This window comes from Phyllostomus hastatus, unplaced genomic scaffold (genome assembly GCF_019186645.2).
Source record: "Phyllostomus hastatus isolate PE091 unplaced genomic scaffold, TTU_PhHast_1.1 phas_contig_148, whole genome shotgun sequence".
Classification (NCBI taxonomy): Eukaryota; Metazoa; Chordata; class Mammalia; order Chiroptera; family Phyllostomidae; genus Phyllostomus; species Phyllostomus hastatus.
This window is the reverse complement of record NW_025333607.1, coordinates 1,855,279-1,874,161: the sequence shown is the minus strand read 5'-3', so window position 1 is coordinate 1,874,161 and position 18,883 is coordinate 1,855,279. Positions and strand designations below refer to the sequence as shown.

General features: G+C 43.2%; 1 protein-coding gene across 6 annotated transcripts in view; it reads left to right on the top strand.

The window, feature by feature from the left end:
- The window catches only part of RYR2 (ryanodine receptor 2), a 540,637-nt gene that overhangs the window by 417,656 nt on the left and 104,098 nt on the right, over nt 1–18,883 (top strand). For all 6 annotated transcript variants that reach the window (XM_045860807.1, XM_045860777.1, XM_045860769.1 and 3 more), the window contains 8 exons: nt 5,018–5,078; nt 6,296–6,534; nt 7,965–8,046; nt 9,737–9,867; nt 12,643–12,963; nt 15,415–15,655; nt 16,068–16,155; nt 18,481–18,573. In XM_045860807.1, coding sequence (XP_045716763.1) covers nt 5,018–5,078; nt 6,296–6,534; nt 7,965–8,046; nt 9,737–9,867; nt 12,643–12,963; nt 15,415–15,655; nt 16,068–16,155; nt 18,481–18,573 — 1,256 coding nt within the window. The remainder of the gene's footprint in view (nt 1–5,017; nt 5,079–6,295; nt 6,535–7,964; nt 8,047–9,736; nt 9,868–12,642; nt 12,964–15,414; nt 15,656–16,067; nt 16,156–18,480; nt 18,574–18,883) is intronic.

Genomic DNA, 18,883 nt, shown 5'->3' with positions numbered 1-18,883 from the left:
GGAGCATTTTTTTCTTGTGGTTAGCAAGAAAAATGTAGTATCCACGTATTTCCCTTACAATTTAGAATCATGTTACTTAAGTTCCCTAAGCAATCGGTGAAAAGGTACAGGGCCCTCCCACGGACCCAGAATAAGGTATAATCAATGACCATTCCAGCAGGATGATTAGACTCCACCAGCCGTGGTCCTTTCCGTCTGAGGAGCGATGTGAGAAGACTGACACCCAAAACAGTTATCATTTGGAGACCTTTTCTACTTTTCCATCTTCTAGTGAATATTTTTTATCATATTAGAAAAATATTAAATTGTCCAGAGATTCCCCAGAGTTACTAGAGAAGTTCCAAATTTAGTAACAGAGACTTCTAGAAATGCTTGGAAAAAGCAAGCATTCCGTAACACAATGAGTATCGTGCTCCAGTATTTATTTTGGTTTGACCTTGAATGACTCTAGAAGTCATCATGTCACATCATTGATTCAGTTTTAGTTTCAGCTGCAGAACATTGAACAAGATGAGTGTTCTGTATGAAAATGAAGCTCTAGTGCTTGTTAAATGTTTGTTTCTTCCTCCTGGGTGAGTTTGTCCAATTTAATGTGGTGCATAAATCTTAGTGTTATATTTGCAAGAGTTTTAATAGCAAAGTGGTGCAGTGAATCCTCTTAGTTGGTGTCTCTCCTCAACTCAACAATCAGCAGACTAAGTTGACATTGCTCCTTCTGTGTCTGCTCCTGAAACCCGTACGCGTGTTGCCACGAGCACTGCGCTCCTGCGTCATGAGAGAGCAGAGAACTCGTGTGCATTTGTGTCATCTCAGAGCATTCAGGCTGTGCTTGCTCACCATTGTAGGGCACACAGGCTGAGAGGACAGTCGTTAAAGTGCGGTGGCACTCAGGATGGGGCACACCTGAGGGTAGCATTCCCCTGTGCGGAGGGCGTCACGTTCCTTCAGTCACACCTGCTGTTGGGGACCACGTGACTGCCCCTGGGGATGGGAAGGCCTTCACGTGGACACCCTGTAGTTTATGACAGTATCCGTGGCAAAGACAAGAGTTTCCTGGACTTGTTTTATAAGCTTTATAAAGAGTAACCCACTTCCTAGGGAGAGGCAGAAACATTCAGAGTCAGACAACGCTAATGAAAATAATTCAGAAGATAGTATTAATGCAATATAGACATTTCTTTCATTTGAACATATTGGTATGCGAGACTTTCCTTACTTTGCGGCCAATGAATAAATGTGTAATTATCAGATATATGTTCTCAGTTTAACTAAAACATCTCAGTGAGTTAAGGAATTGGTAATTTTATTTCTATCAGTGTCACAGGTTCCAGAGGTGACAAAGTCACTGGCACTCTTCAGGTTCTTTCGAGTCCCTCATCATTTCAAGAGAAATTATATGTTAGCCTAATTTTATTTTACACTATTAATAGGAGTCCTGCCATTATGCATAGGTTAATCATTATTCAGAGAACAGAATGTCATGAAACACTGTGTGCAGGGCTGTGCAGGAGGAGCGGGGAGAGGGAGAAAGGTCAGTGCGGCTGCTGTTCCTCTGCCCAGGGAGAGGGGCCGCAATCCGGGATCCTCAGTAGGTCAGGCTACAAAACAGGGGCAGGCAGAGCAGGTCAGGTTCTGGATAACGTTGCAAGCTCCTGAATATTGCAAACCTTGTATTAAAAACCATTGAAAATCATGAGCCAATTTGGAATTAAAATGCAAAATGATATTTCGCCTCTGACAGCTTTAACATTGTACTTTTATTTAGAGGGTGGCATTGTTTTATGAGCATCAGTGCCATGCTTGCCATCTGCTGTGATTAGATCCGGGGCCGGCTGGGGGCATCACTCACGCACTCAGTCCCTCCCTCGGAGCCCAGCACAGTCTTCCTGGCAAACGGGTTTGGCCCATCACTCTCTCTCTCCCTCTATGTTCAGGAGCTGTGTTTGAAGACGAGGGAAGTAGCTGGGACCTTGAGAAAGCATGAGTTTAAGAGCATTAACTTTGTGGGTTTTTTACATTATTTAGAGCAGTTAAGCAATTACGTAGAGTTAATACATTATAAAAATATAACCATCACTTCAAAATGTTAACATTCACTACCCTTCTTCACTACCCTTCCTGATCCTACTAAATGACATTCCTGATGGGTGGTGTGGGTAGCCTTCAGAAGGGCATTATTTAGATGGTTCTTATTGCATTAAAAACCTTCCTCCATGCCATACTTTTTTGGAGAATAACCATTGTTTAGCTGTCTACCCAACAAATAGATGCTTTCACTTGGCCTGCACCATGAAGGGTTGAATATTTAGCTTATACCTTTTCTGCGTCCTTGGGGTCCTTGTCTGCTGCTTTCCACATTGAGATGGTCGCACTCAAAGTCCTTCTGTGTCCAACTCGGAGGACGCCAAAAGGTGTGGATGCATGGAGCTTACAGTTCGGGGCTTTAACTGTCACAGAAATATGACGCTCAGCAGACACGTTTTCATTCAATGCACCAGGCTTGTCTGCCCCCAGTGATTTAACCGAGTGCCTGCCCTGTGCCAAACGCTGGCCCACATGCCGGGCCACGTCAGGGACCAAAGCAAACAGAAATCCTGCCTCACAAGCCATCTGGCTGGAGAGGGCCTGGCTGGCTCTGCACACGCACTGCTCCTTATAGAGAAAGCGAAGGGAGAAGGGGAAGGACTGTGAGTTAGAAGAGAGTTGGGGCCAGCCTCCCTGCCTGGTGCTCAGCAACAGCTGCCTGAGCCTCATCCCTGGTGCCTGTGAACCCTTCCTCCCAGGCCTTCTGTACTGTACCGTCCTTACCTTTTATCCTCCAGGCATCCCAGGCCCTGGGGCCTTTTTTCAGTTATATATATACACACTCACACTGGCTAATTTCATGTAGGCCCAGGACTTTAAAAATTACCTCTGTGTGTAAGGTGCCCAAGTTCATAGTTCCCACAGGACCTTGTCTCTGCACTGCAGATTGTTCTATCAGTCGCTTGCTCACCATCTCCAAGGAGATAACCTGAGGGCTGCAGGAGGACAGGACCCTGCCCCCCTTCCCAGTCTGCCCCTCTCTTGTCTCTGCATGGCACTGGGCCCCATCCACCTGTCATTCACACAACTGCTCACTGAAGACATCTGGAGTTATTCTTGTCTCCTGACCCCCTCACCTCCCACTTCATAAGGAAAAACTTAAAAATCTGGTCTTAATGTCCTCACTGCTGATAGTCTGATCCAAGTCCCCTCCATCAGCCCTCCTACCGACTCCCCTGACTCCACCGCAGCAGCTTCCTAAGTGAGGTCTGCTCCTGCTCCTCCAGTTTGGCATGTCGGAACCACATCCAATACCGATCAGATTCCAATCTGTTCAAAACCTGACAATGTCTTTCAGTTGCACTTAAAAAAAAATTACCCATAGTGGTTGCTCTGGTAGCCAGGCTCGGGAACTTCCCGCCTGCTCAGCAGGCGTCGCCCCTCCCCAGGGTCCAGCAGCAGCCACCTTCACTGACATCCTCACCTAATCTTTCGCGTCTGAGCCTTTGCACATGCGCCCCTCTGCCCGGGCCTCCCCCCAGCTGTGTGCACACAGGCCCTTCGTGCACGGCTCGTCTCGGCTCATCTGCCTTGACTTTCTTGGGGCCGGCCTGGGGACCTCTCCCCTGAAACTCCATCCGCTTGCGCTAATCCCTACTTCCTGCTATATGTTTTTACTGTGGCCTGATGTCCTGTATTAGTTTTTATTAATTGTTGGCTTTCTGTATTCCTCTTTGAACTGCAAGTAGCTTAATACCTGCTTTGCTTATTACTTGAAGTTTGAGAATGCCTGGTATTTAACATGTGTTTATTGAGTGAGTGAATAATTGAGTGAGTACTACTTTCAGGGACTACAGTACAAGCCCTATGATTGCATCCAGCCAATATCTGGGACATAAAAAAATCCTGCCCTTCCACTGGTTTTGCCTTTATTATCACCAGAAATTCTGAGATACAAAGCATAAGATGAATGGAACTTCTCTTAAAGAATTCAAGGTCTCATCGAGGAATGCCTTACTTTTTTTCTTACTTGTATCAAGTCGCAGAACTGGCTTGCTGGCACTCTAAAGCATATTAACATCTATCTATATTTATTTCATTTTAGGATATTTTTGTTTGTAAATAATATAACATACTCAAATGTATTAAAACTCACTTTCAAATTGTTAACCTCAGGTCTAGGAAATGATGATGTTACACAGTGAACACACACACATATGTGTACACATTGTTTATGGAATGTAGAATGAAGAAGCCATGATGTCACACTACATTGTGAGCAGTCAGTCCTTTTGTGACTTTGGGCTTGCTTTTGTGTGTGTGTGTGTGTGTGTGTGTGTGTGTGTGTGTAGAGAGAGAGAAAGAAAGTAATTGTATAATTCATATTTCTGTCTATCAAAATGAGTGAATTTCAACTTTCGGGAAGAGTCAGCCTCATTTCAAATATCTTGTCAGGGTAGAATTAAACCTTTCTGGCTTCTGATGCTTTTTTACGTGATAGCTTGGTGCTTCTTTTTCACCAAAGACCAATAACATTCAGGCAAATTATTGAATGCAATTAGAAAGCAGAGACACTTGGGTAATTAAGATGGAATTAAATTTATTAAAGTTTTAGCTCCCCTCGTTTTGTGAAGGCTAGGAGCTGACTTACAAAGCTGTCATACAACATGATTTAAAGCTAAGATGAGCTGGTACGGGGAAGGTGCGCACCAGGAACGTGGTTCAACTCAGCCCATGCACTGCTTTGGATGCTTCCCGAATCCGTCCACTCCTTGACCCGACCTGCTTCACCACTTCCCCATGTGCGTCCACATTTCCACTCGTGGCAGAAGAACTGCATGGTTTTAAACTTGATCAGCAAATATTTTTTTCATTGTGGAGTTATTACTGAGTTGTTCTGTGGACTAGTTTTTGAAACATAAATATTAACAGAAAAGAAGAACATCAACAAATTCTCAGGGCAGTTTACACTGCATTCTTTTTTCCTCTTTAGGAAATGATGCAACATCAATTGTCAACTGCCTGCACATTCTGGGCCAGACTCTGGATGCGAGGTACGTGGGTATTTTTTATCTGAATCGGTATAATAATGACGCCGGAGAATATTGAAATGGACCTACTGTCTTGATTTTACTCTTTGGGATTATAATGAAGACTTTGGGTGAAAAGAAAACCTTTTTTAAATTACTAATACAATGACATTTTATTATTTTTATGATTGTATATAAATCGTTACTTAAATTTCAAGTAATTTCTGTAGCAACTCGGTACCTAACTGGGAACTGAACGGGGAACGCGTCCTGTGAGGTAAAAATGGTACTTCCACCCTTAGAGGTCCTGACAGCGTTGCCATGTGAGGCGGGGCTCCATGTCTGCAGTGACGGTTGGTTTTACAGGAGACACGAGGGTCTCATTCCCAGTTCACAGACAAGCCGAGTAAAGCTCGAGAGAGCCTCGGGAGGGTGGCAGCAGAGCCGCTCCCAGGTCTGAGCTCTGTCTGCTCTGCCCTGCTCTCCACACGTCATGTGTGCTGAAGGCACGATCCACCCACCCCAAGCCACAGCAGTAAATTCAGTCATTATCAAGGGAAAATCTAAATAAAAGTTTCTGAACATCTTGAAACTAAGTTTTATTATCAAGGATAAAACTGAATAAAAGTTTCCAGAATAAGAGTATCAAGGTCTGTGATAACTTGGATTTTCTGTTTTTGTGTTTAAGATTTTATTTGGGGTGTTCTGTGTAATGAACGAGGAAGGGAGACGGCATTACCCATCTTCAGATTTTGCTAGAAGTTGCGGCAGTCGAGTGTTGAATGTTCAGCCTTCAGAGGCTGATTGAGGAAAGGCCCATGGCCACCCTCAAAGCACAAATTGCGACCTCATGCAGTGACTTGGTTTAGTTGCTGTTAAATGTTTCTTTACAGCTATTGCCTTGGAAACATTCCTGGTTCATTCGGTTTTGGGGTAACTAAACTGGCTCAGAAGCTGGGTTTGGTTAGTTATAGAGTAAGTATTGGCGACATTTCTGCTGGCGGAAAACAGAAGGTGTTAGTTAGCCCTGCCCTTTGCTCTGAGGTTCTAATTGAGTTGACTGTGAAGGAGTTTAGGAACAGCTGTGAACTTGCAGAGGGGAATGGCTGAGTCTTAGGTGTGTCGAAAGAATGTTAGAGAGTGGATCTGAAAGTTGGCGGGCGAGTGGATGCTGTGCAGACAGCCGGACGGCCATGGCCCGAGCTCACTGAGCTCGCATGCCCGTCCCCCCCCCCCCCCAGGACAGTCATGAAGACGGGCCTGGAGAGTGTGAAGAGCGCGCTCAGGGCGTTCCTGGACAGCGCCGCCGAGGACCTGGAGCAGACGCTGGAGAACCTGAAGCAGGGCCAGTTCACCCACACCCGCCACCAGCCCAGGGGCGTCACCCAGATCATCAATTACACCACGGTGGCCCTGCTGCCGGTGCTGTCCTCGCTGTTTGAGCACATCGGCCAGCACCAGTTTGGAGAAGACCTGATACGTATGTGAACCTGTTTCTTAGAGCCCGGTTACCGAGAGGCGCGGTCTGACATGAAAGCCGCGTCTGGGTCACTCAGATGCGGCTCAGACACTGGAGTGCTGGTTTGCAGAATGTTCTAGGTTGACGTGGGAGTTACAGAAACTGCTCCTACAGGGGTGGGTCACTGAATCCCTGGACAGTCTCCTCCACACCGGCCAAGTACAAAGTCCAAAGCTGACTGTTTCTGTGTGGTCTCTGAGGCCACTCTAATGTGCTTTGACCATGGGACAGACAGCGGGAGATGTGCCTGGCTTAGTTCCCAGTGGATGCAGATTGGTCCCACGGGCTGCACCGCCAATAGGCGTGAAGGCTGCCGAGACAGAGTGTGTCCCAGGCCCTGGCCGACTCGGGCAGCCCAGGCAGCTTCTGCTAATAGGTGTCAGTCTCTCTACACTGGGGACCTAGCCAGCTGCCTGTGACTGGAATGCTGTAGTTACTTGAAACATCCACAGAATGCCCAAAGATATGTGAAAAAACTAGCACAGGACCTGCCCTGGCACCCTGCCTTCATGCTGGCATGAGCACCAGAGAGTGCATGAGTCCTTGTCCAGCAGCCCTGACCGCAGCCCTGGCCCTGGCACTCATGCCCTAGGTGCTGGGTGAGCGCGCCTTAGGGAACACCTGTGGAGTGCCTCGCCTGGAGCTGGCAGGGTGACAGCCAATGTGGATCAGGAGGCGGGTCTGCAGGGCGAGGATGGGTTCTCCATTCGTGTTGCCGAGTTTTCTTCAGGAACTGGTTCCAGGGTTGGAATTAGAAGTTCAAAGTTCTCAGATTTCCTGGCCCTTAATCACATCTTATTGGGTCATAGGTCACCTACCATTCTCTAGGTTCAGAAACGACTGAAGTGATTTATTTATACTATAAACATCAGGTCACTTCAGAAATAACTGACACCCTCTGCGCTCCAGCATCCTCCTGCTTGTTCAGGAGGCTTGAAACGAAAGACCCCGTCTTTTCCCCTTTTAGACAAAAAGGAGATTGTGTCTCCTGGTCTGGAGTCACAGTCTGCCTGTCCGCCCTACACTTCCATGTCGACATCTTCCTAAAGAGATCTTTTGTTCTTACACCTGGAGAAAAAGTGTAGCGCCACTGTTCCTGATAATGTTCTGAAAATCACAGCATGATGTGCTTTAAATGCTTTAAATGTTAAATGCTTTATGTTACAGCATTTATGTTAAATGCTTTAAACTCCTGAAAGAAAGTAATTTTGTTTGAGGAAAACTTTTTACATTTCATTTTACATATTGTTTGTTCTTACATTGCTTCTTTCCAACATGAAAATATTAGTGTGCCTTTCAGATGGAATTCTGTTCTCAGCCTGAACTTTCTTAGGACAGGGTATAAATAACAAGTGTTTTTTTTTTTCATGTGAGATTCTCTTTTCCTTCAGTGGAAGATGTGCAGGTGTCCTGTTACAGAATTCTAACCAGCTTATATGCTTTGGGAACGAGCAAGAGTATCTATGTGGAAAGGTAAGATTGCAAATTTAACTGTGCCTTAAAGGCTGTTTCAAGTGTTATAATAAGAGTCTTTACTTTGTAACTTTTTCCTTAGTTATAAACTAAACAACTGATTAACGTATTGAATTCTTTGGGAGTGGTTATGCAATCTTTAGATAAATTTGAGTTGATATAATAAAAGACAGCTGAGCTATGGGGAAAAAAAGTAAAGCAATTATGGTAAAACTGTAATGTAAAATTTGAACTTGAATGTTATGAGACTTATGAAGGAATCTGCTAGTGTATGTACACACACACACACACACACACACACACACACACACATCTTGCAATTATAAAATGACCTGGGGAGAATATAAAAATAAAATTTTGAAGTTGAGTAAAAGATATTTTTTAAAAAATGAAAAAGCGACACTGTGCTAATAAAACTCAAGTAATTTTAGTACAAGTTATCTAAAAGAAAAATTGCTATTTCTAGACTATCAACACAAATCATCATAGCTGGTCTGAGAATTACTACTTGAATAAAAAATTTAAAGTTAATTATTTAATAATTGACATGAATTGTTAATGAGTGGACTAGTCCAATCAGGTGTAAGGGACTAAATTACTGATCTTGAAGTCACGCATGAAACATCTTAACCTATTAAGTTCCTACATTCTGCCATTCGGCATCCCTGTCTGTAGTTCAGGAAAGCAAAGGTTAGCAAGAGCAAGTAATTTTTCTGCAGTGGCTTAAGTGTTAGGAATAAGACTAGGTGTTGGGTCTCTCTGAATCAAAACCTGTGATCTGTGTAATTTTTTGTTCCCAAATTATTTTTAATAATGAAATGTTATTAAATGTTTGATTTGGACTCTATTTTACTCAGTGCCATCCTATGAGGGAACATTTTTTCTTAGCTGACTAAATATCTAGTTATTTTGAGTTAAAACATTAGATAATCAGACATTGTTCATTTTAAGTATATTTTTTCAGTGAGAAATTTAAAGCTGCCCAAGATAATTGTGTAACCTTAATTATATCCATTTTATTGACTTTAAAAATATATATTTATCTGAAATCAGTTAAGGAGTCCATGGCAGGCTGATGCTCACATCATTCTCTGCTGAGTAAACACACTAGGAGCCAGCACAGCCCTGGGCTCGGCTGGTGACTGAGGGAGTGCGAGTCTGATTCCTCAGACACCTTCCTGCGCTTGAAAATGATGAATCAATTCCAAGCGTCATAATTCATTTTGGCACTTGCATACCTTAATGTTTCATAAGTAACCTGATACTCCTTACATAGGTAAAATTTTCAGGAAGTTGTATTAGTTATTAGTATTTGTACTTTGTTTATTAATTTTTATTAATCTATTTATTCACATTGCAGGAATTCTTCCCTTAGTAAGTCATTATATTAAAAAAGTAAAAGGGAAATAAGGAAGAAAAAAAATGTCCAAGCTTGTGGAGGATTTGCAGGGTTTTTCTTGTTATTTTGGTCTGTACTGTTTTAGCTAAAAGATAATTTAGCCTTTTATTTTTTGTGAGTGACAGGGACTTTGCAGTTGAAACATAAGATGATTTATAATACAGAAATTGCATGTGGTAATTCATACTATTAGTTGCATTATTATTGTCCCTGTGAAGTTAAACTTGCCAATTTTAATATAATTTGGACTTTTGGGGAGACATGAAAACCACAGTTATCTTCCACCCCCAGGCAGCGCTCCTCACTGGGGGAGTGTCTGGCAGCCTTCGCTGGCGCCTTTCCCGTGGCGTTTCTCGAAACTCATCTCGACAAACATAACAGCTACTCCATCTACAACACCAGGTCTTCACGAGAGAGAGCAGGTACGCAGACGGTGTGCAGTGTTAGAGACACAAAGAGAAAACTTAGTGACTAACAGTGTGTTTTTCTGCAGTGGCTTTTAATGGGCCATTTCAGTTCATGATCCCCAATGTGCTTTGTTCTTAAGTGTTGTCATTCAGAATTTTTGGAATGCTGTGTGTACTATTCCTTTAGTGTTTCTGAAAGAAAATTAGTTTACTTTCTTCTGACTTAATGAGCCACAGACAAATCAACACTCGTAAGGATAAGACAAAATAATCAGCAGATAGGAATAATAGGTCAATCGGATTTCTGATACAGTTTTCTCTAGTAGGTAAAGGTAAAGAATAAATAAACATTCTTATTTATTATTTATGCATTTGTACCCTTCATTTTTCTTTGTTCACCAAATATGTCTACGTTATTTGGACACTTTTATTCTATGTGAGTTCCCGTTAGTTTTGTCCAATTTTTATCATTTACAAAACTTAAAAACACAAATCTAAAACAATTAATCACTGACTTTAATTTGTACCTGACCCTAGCATGTGTATCCTTACGATTCTGATGTCTGTATGTAGTCCCTGTCTGTATACACTTATGCCTCATGTCACTTTCCATTCAGGAACATCTGATCATTTTCTGGGTAGACACATCCAAGCTTTTCACTGTCCCCATTGAAAAACTCCTAGAACCATTACCAGTGATCTCAAGAACTGGCCTTTGAGAACCTGTTAGAATTATCTACTAGGATTTGAACTGAGTTGGTTAACAAATAGTTAAAAAAGCAGAAGCAAGTTATTCCTTAATCAGCCTTTCTATAAGAAAGTTTTTATTGTTGACACCATTACAGATGTCCCCCATGTCCAGGCCTGGCCATCACAGAAGTGCCCTCTCACGTCGTTTCTCACGGGGTTGGTTCCCCCTGAGAGGAGAGCCTTCTGCTGTCACAAGTGCAGAGCTCCCTGCTGACATGGTCGCTTTGTGTGACTGGTGTTCTCTGGCAGCTGCTGGCCACACTGATGTAATAGTGTACTCCAGCAAATAAAGATTCTTTTAAGAATACAAAATTCATTATTTAATTTGCTTATTTTATAATTCTAATTTTATATAACATAGGAAGTTAAACAAAATCATATCAAATGTGACTGAGCAATATTTTTCTACAAAATTTCCACCGTGTATTTGTAAATAGTAACATATGGTTGAGTTTGAATTATTAATCATCTGTGTAAACATGTCTTTTTAAGTTGTCTTATTTATGATTAAAAGTTTAGCTGTGAATCAAGAATGAAGCAGATTTGTATATTCATTATAGGTAAGGAACAATAGCATTTGCATAACAAGTGGAGGGATTGAATTTGATGATTCCCTTCCATTCCTTCCTTCAGTCATTGCACTGACGTTTGGATTTACACTGTGGTAGATAGAGAGACATGACACAAAGATGCCTATGACTAGGTTCTTTTTCTCAGGGACTTTCAGTGTCAGTGGAGGGAGAGGGACCGATAGATACACAGGATAGAATTCAGAGTAAAGAACCTGGGGACATGCAAGGGCAGTGTCGGCAGAACAGCTGGAGAGACACAGGAGGACTTTTAGCTCTTTGAGGTGGATTTAGCTTTCAGGAGGGAAAGGAATGTGAGGTGAGACAAGAGTCTGCTGGAAAGCCAGCAGAAGTGAGGTGGGCTTCCTAGGTCAGGTAAGGGGTGGGGCTTCCTGGCTTTCAGAGGGGTGTGGCCAGAGTCACGTGCCCCTCAGAGATCTTTCAGGGCAGAGGTCAGGACTTGTGGTGCTGACTCCGCAGCTGTGACAGAGAAGCGCCCTGGGCAGGGCACACAGAGTGACCTAGGGGTGGGCCATGCTCTGCGGGGGGGCAGTGGAGTTCACAGCCTAGGCTTTCTACTGGCTTCCAGCTGGGGTGACTGATTGGATAATGTTACCCATGTAGTACATGCTCAAGGGGTGGGTCAGAGCAGGAAAGTCAAGTTTAAATTTAGACCTGTTGTGGTTTAGTTGCTTTTGAGACATTCTATATTAGACACACAAAAATTAAGAACTGTGGCTTTGGAGTTGTTCGTTCATGGCAGGAGCCCCGAGGAATGACCAGGTTTGCCTAGGCGCACACACATGCCTAAAAAGGAGAGAGCTAAAGACAGGTCCCTAAGGAAAACCACACTAAAGGTTCAGCAGAGAAGACAGTGAGTGAAGAGGGTCACGGCAGAACAAATGCAGGGAAGTGAGGAGAGGGGGATTTAGGGAGAGGAGGTTTGGTCAGAGCTGTGAGCTGCGTATGGTGGGAAGCCAGGGCCTCCACTGCTGGTGATGGAAGGGCACCGGGAGAGCAGACAACCAGGAGAGAGGCGAGCTTGTCGGGGGTGTGGGGGCGGGGAGCTGATGGAGGGAAGGGCTGCACGTGAGGCCCACCCAGCAAGCCCCCGCCATAGGGCAGGCTTGGGCTCTGGAGTGCAGCTGGGACCCTGTGTGGGGACCCCAAATCTGCCGCTTCCTCCGAAAAGGGTGGACGCGAATGTGGGAGCAGACAGAGGGCGTGTGAGCAGAGACATTGAGATTCTTGTCTGCTCTGAGCTAAGAGGAGTGGTTGTTTGCTGATCTGAAGGGATGGGGTGGGGGAGGGTAGGAGTGTGGAAAAGAGGGGAAGGTCAACATGGATACTATGGAATGGGGAAGGGCCCAGGACAGGTGTGCGGGCATATTGCACCTTGAATCCCAATGAAACGGTTGTTCGTGTCTCTCCTTTCAGTGGTCACCCTTTATTTTTGTGTGTGTTCCTCTAGCTCTCAATTTGCCAGCGAGTGTGGAAGATGTCTGTCCAAACATACCATCTTTGGAGAAGCTCATGGAGGAGATTGTGGAACTAGCTGAGTCTGGTATCCGCTACACGCAGATGCCGCACGTGATGGAGGTCATCCTGCCTCTGCTGTGTAGCTACATGTCCCGGTGGTGGGAGCACGGGCCCGAGAGCCACCCGGGCAGGGCAGAGGCCTGCTGCACGGCCCTGAACTCGGAGCATATGAACACCCTGCTGGGGAACATCCTGAAGATCATCTACAACAACCTGGGCATTGACGAGGGGGCCTGGATGAAGAGGCTAGCAGGTGAGGGGTGCGGGGCATCCCACTGAAAGTTTTCAGATTTCCAAAGAGATTCGAAATAAAGAAGACTAGACTTTTCCTCTTAGTCTTTATCAATACTTCATTCTGTGCCAGGAAGCGTTACTATGCTGGTCATGCTCTTCTTTAAAAGAGTAGATGTCAGACACTGAGTGACTTTCCGTGTACTGGCTCCTTTCACTTCCCGGGACTAGGGAGGGTGATCGAGATGTACTCACCTTTCATTTCATGAGCCATTGGCCTGTTTCTGTGGAATAATTAGGAGCAATTTCTTTTATTTACTTTTTTTGTGCTGACATTGTGTGCATGATTTTTTTCTTTTTCTTAAGAGTTTTTTATTGTGTTTTTCCATTACTATTTATCACCCTAATACCCACTCCCCCCTGCAATCACCACATTGTCGTCCGTGTCGATAAGTCCTTCTTCCTTTTTGCTCGATCCTCCCACCCTTTAAATCCCCATGTTTGACATCCTGCTATCTGTGAGCATGTCTCTGCTTCGCTTATTAGTTCACTTTGTTCATTAGATTCCACAAATGAGTGAAATCAAATGGTATTTGTCTTTCCCTGGCTTGTTTCAATTAGAATAATGTTCTCCAGGTCCATCCGTGCTGTCACAAAGGGTAAAATTTTCTTCTTTTTTATGGCTGAGTAGAATTCCCTTGTGTAAATGTCCCATAGTAGTTTTATCCACTCATCTACTGATGGACACTCGGGCTGTTTCCATGTGTTGGCGATTGTATATAATGCTCCAATGAAAATAGGGTGCTTATGTTCTTTTTATTAATGTTTTGGGTTTATTTGGTTATTTTCCCAGAAGTGGGATCACTGGCTCATAAGGCACTTCCATTTTTAATTTTTTTGAGGTATCTCCATACTACTTTCTACAGTGGCTGTACCAGTCTGTAAAGTTCCCCTTTCTTCACATCCTCACCAGCACTGGTTGTTTTTTGATTTATTGATGATAGCAATTCTGACAGGGGTGAGATGATATCTCATTGTGGTTTTAATTTGCATCTCTCTGATGATTACTGATGCTGAGCATCTTTTCATATCTCTATTGGCCATCTGTTTGTCCTCTTTGGAGAGGTATCTATTCAGGTCCTTTGTCTATTTTTATAATTGGATTTTTTGTTTGTTTTTTGGTGTATAAGGCCATAGTAATAAAAAACATGATACTGGCATAAAAACAGACACACAAATCAATGGAACAGAATAGAGATATTGATATTCAACAGAGGAAGCAAGCACATACAATGGACTAAAGATAGTTTGTTCAATAAATGGTGTTGGGAAAATTAGGCAGATATGTGTAGAAAAATGAAACTACACCATGTTCTTACACCACACACAAGAATAAATTCAAAATGGATTAAATACTTAAATGTTAGACCCAAAACCATAAAAATCCTAGAAGAAAACATAGGCAGTAAAATCTAAGACATTTCTCATAGCAATATTTTATCTGAAATATCTCAGGCAAGGGAAACAAAAGAAAAAATAAGCAAATGGGACTACATAAACTAAAAAGTTTTTGCACAGCAAAGGAAACCATCAACAAAATAAAAAGACAACCCACAGAATGGGAGAAGATACTCTCTACTGATACATCTGACAAGGGGTTCATGTCCAAAGTTTATAAAGCTCTTACGGAAGCAACCTAAATGCCCAGTGCTGGAGTGTGCTTAACGATGTGGGCACGTTGTATAGCAGAACACAGGCTGTCGTTCAACAGCAGGTCGCAGCAGTGCTTTGTGACCTGGAACGTGCCCACAATATCGTGGGGGATGGAAAGAAGAATATTTCAAAACATGAGTTAAAAATGCATTTAGGTATATATTTGCGGAGTTATTTATTTATAAAAACTCCAGAGAAATACATAAATGTCTTACTAATTTAGGTAGGATGATTATGATTGATTTTAACATTTCTTCTTTATACATTTTTGCAATATAATGTGTTCCCTTTAGGGAAGAAATTCCCTTTAAAACGTGCCTATCAAGTTTAGAGCGATTACTGACAGGTGCGCCCATCCTTACGTAAACAAGCAGTGCATGGTGCATGTAACCCAGCTCTTGCACTGGGATGGGGCGGGGCTGTCCAGGGAGGGAACAGTGCATCATCTGGGGTGATTGTTGAGAGGTGAGCATCCCTTCTAAGGAAGGGCCCAGGAGCCTTTCCGTTTGGGGGATTCTGTTTTTTGTGTTCACTGCAAAGTGATTTGCAAAGTGAATGAATATCTTCTTTTTGTATTCCACATTAGCCGTTAGTCATTTTTTAAAAACAAGGAATTACTTCATATCAATTCAGTGATCAGTTTTGGACCAGCTGCCAAGGCAGGGGTACCGGGGGCGGGGCTTCAGTCACGCTTCAGTCTTGATTACGGTGTCCTTGTGACAGCACTTACGCAGAGTGCGACATTGGTGTCTCTCTTCAGTGTTTTCCCAGCCTATAATAAATAAAGTGAAGCCGCAGCTCTTGAAGACTCATTTCTTGCCGTTGATGGAGAAACTGAAGAAGAAGGCAGCCATGGTGGTTTCCGAGGAAGACCACCTGAAAGCCGAGGCCCGGGGGGACATGTCCGAGGCCGAACTTCTTATCCTGGACGAGTTCACCACGCTGGCCAGGGACCTGTACGCCTTTTACCCACTTCTGATTCGATTTGTGGACAATAACAGGTATAGTGTCCAAAGTGGTTCATTTCTCCCATTCTGCCCCGAGCTTGCTGTGTGCTCGCGTCCTGAATATTCCTGGCTCCCTTCACTGACTGCTGAGCGATGAGCGTGTTCACAACTCCATCAGTAATGTAACCAAATATTTCTAGACAAGTTTTTTCTCATGGAACATCTTAAGGTTGCCATCAGAAAATGCTTCTGGAGCAGTCCATGTTTTGCAGGTAAACGTCGGCAGTCTGCCAGTCCAGTGCTCGAGTTCCTCTAAACGTGATGACGGGGACTTCGGCCCTGCCTACTCTGAGGGGAGCTGCGGCCCTAAGTCCCTTGGTTTCAGACTCAACTTTGGGAGGGTCATTATTATTTTTTTTAACTTTAGGTTTAACTGAGCAACGACTTCATTTATTTTGTGGTCCAGGGCGAAGTGGCTCAAAGAGCCTACCCCAGAGGCTGAGGACCTCTTCCGCATGGTGGCCGAAGTGTTCATCTACTGGTCCAAGTCCCATGTGAGTAGGACAGTGCGGCAGTGCCTGCTGTTTGGCTTATTTGCTAATTTTCCAGCTCCTTAGTGTTTGTCAAACTTGTCTGCTGGTGGCACTTAACAGTGAGGGCAGAGAACAGGTTCCCTGGGGGCGTTGGAGCCAATATAAACTGTCTTTTGAGTTTCGTCATTTGTCCTCACAGAATCAGAGAGATTTTTAATTACGCCCACACATGGTTACATTTGCCCTACGTCTCAGGTGATGTGGACACGGGTGCTGGTGCTATGCTGAGTCCGGGGGGTGCTCTGGCCTCGGTTTGAGAAACTGAGTTGTGTTTGCATAGGACACACGGTGTCGCTGCCTTGAATTTCCTCTGTCATCACACACTTTCGATTCTGTAGGAATTTTGTTCTGCTCACGTGTTAGAGTAAAATAAAACTCCTGCTGGGAGTCTTTGTGGTAGAACTTACTAATTGTGTCTTTAGTGAGTTGCCCCTACTTTGTGTGTTGCAAGTAGAATGATCTGTTTTTAAATCTGAAAATGATTTTAATCTTGAGAAGAACTTCATAGTATTCTATAATTTTCACTAACTAGCAGAATATGGGTAAGTGAGCATTTATTTTTTTGTCCCAAGTTATTTTAAAATCTGAGCAGTTTTGTATCAGTTGTAATGTTGTGGTACTTTGTAAACGGGAGTCTCTGAGGAAGTGAAAACAAATGCCACAATCTCAGTTTCATCCTCTGGGCTGTCTCCCTAGTATATTTAATCAGATTGTTATACAACTCAGAGTACTCTGAAAATGTACTATTTTCTAAAAATAAAATTTTTATACTTAATATTTAGTATACAAAAATTATTTGTTTCCTACCTTGAGGAGTCTGTTAAGCTTAATACCAAAATGTGTGTAGAAATGTATATTTAAAATCCCATCATATAGAAGTAATATGTGAAATAGTGGCTTTTTTAACACGTGAATTTTTGTTTCACGTGGACATTTATTTTCTGTGACATCACAAGAAATTATGTTCCTCTAAAAAGGAATGATTTCCTACCCCGGGTAAGGGGAGGCATTAGATCACTCAGGACCTTCTAAAGGAAGTTTGGGAATCCAGGGCCCAGGAGAAATCACTTAAGAAAACCGAAAGCTGCATGTTTTTCCTGGAAGAACTGAGAATCTTCAACTTTAACAATCACAAAAGACCCAAAGAAACTTCTTTAAGTTTGTATGTAAGGCAAAATTTTGGAACAGTTTTGATTATTTATCATGATCAGTGGGTTTTTAAATGAATGTCTAGTGATACTTTCAAGAATAAGAAAAAAATTTTGAACATGTGCTTTTAAATCTTATGGGTATATTTAAGCACAAACCTCTTAATATGTGACAGATACACACTTACCCACATATTTAAATGTGAGACTATGTGAGCAGCCATGTTGTTATTGAAGTGAAACCAGGACACATAGCTGAATGAACATCAAGGCTTACTCTTCTCACTGTGGTTCACAAAAAACAGTTGATCACTCACCACTCACTAACATATTTATTTAAATGCTCACTATGGAACTTTTAATTTGGGTTTTATTCATCTAATAAAGGAAGGCCTCTGGTTAGATTGGTGACCTCTCCTTACAACTCTGCGATTATTTCTGCTCTCGTTTTGTGTTTTCTCTACTTCCACTGCTCAAATACAGGGTCCGGTGGAAGTAGCGCCTGCCAGAATGTGGTTGGTAGGGACATAATGTGAGTGTAATAATTTATAGTTTCAATTCGAACACCTCATCGAAAATGTCACATGGTGTGCTTGAGTGAGATAGTGTTATGTTACAGAATTACATGCTTATGACTTTGTGATAGAAAGAAGGGGCATTATCTGTGCCAGACCTGGTACGTCACATTGCCAATGTCCCTGTGCCCCTAGGTTGGCAGGGAAAGAAGGAGTGGTGTGAAATTTGAGACAGCAGGTAAACTCTCAGACCGGACGGACAGGTCCATCACAGCTGCATGTGCCTGCGGGGGGCCCTGCCGACACTCGCAGGCAGGATGTGCTTTCCCCAGCCCAGGCCGGCCTGCGTTTTTATTCCACCTGTGGTGGATGAGCACGTTATGTACCTTTTCTGAACCTTGGTTTTCCTGCCTTTGAAACATAGCATTTACATCAGGTTCCCAGAATTGTTGCCATTACCTAGCCTTCACTGGATATTCAACAAATACTTGTTCCCTTTCTTGATAAGTCTTACATATCAAATCATAGCAAATCAGTATTCACTCTGGGTCCTGTACCACGTCTGATCACACAGGCTTCTTATCTAGGAGACTTAAACTGAAATTTCTTTTGCAACTTTTCAGAATTTCAAGAGAGAAGAGCAGAATTTTGTCGTCCAGAATGAAATCAACAACATGTCTTTCCTGATTACTGACACCAAGTCAAAGATGTCAAAGGTATTTATTTATGCACTGTGTCACGGCACTAAAAATTGTCTGAATACAACTTTAATTGGTTGATTTTTTAAGGGTTTTTGAAGGTTTATAAGTGGGATTTGATAGATTAGGTAATGTTTACTGAACACACAGTTTCAAGGGTGCCAGGGATTTGGTTGATTCACATACAGGAACGGTTGTCAGGGAGGAAGTCTGTACTCACAGCTCCCTGGAGGCAGACAGTGTGGTGGGGCGTGTGGGGGAGCCCCAGGGTCAGTCAGGAGCTGGGGAGAGAGGAGAAACGTGTGCAAGAGCCTTTACTGTGGTGTCT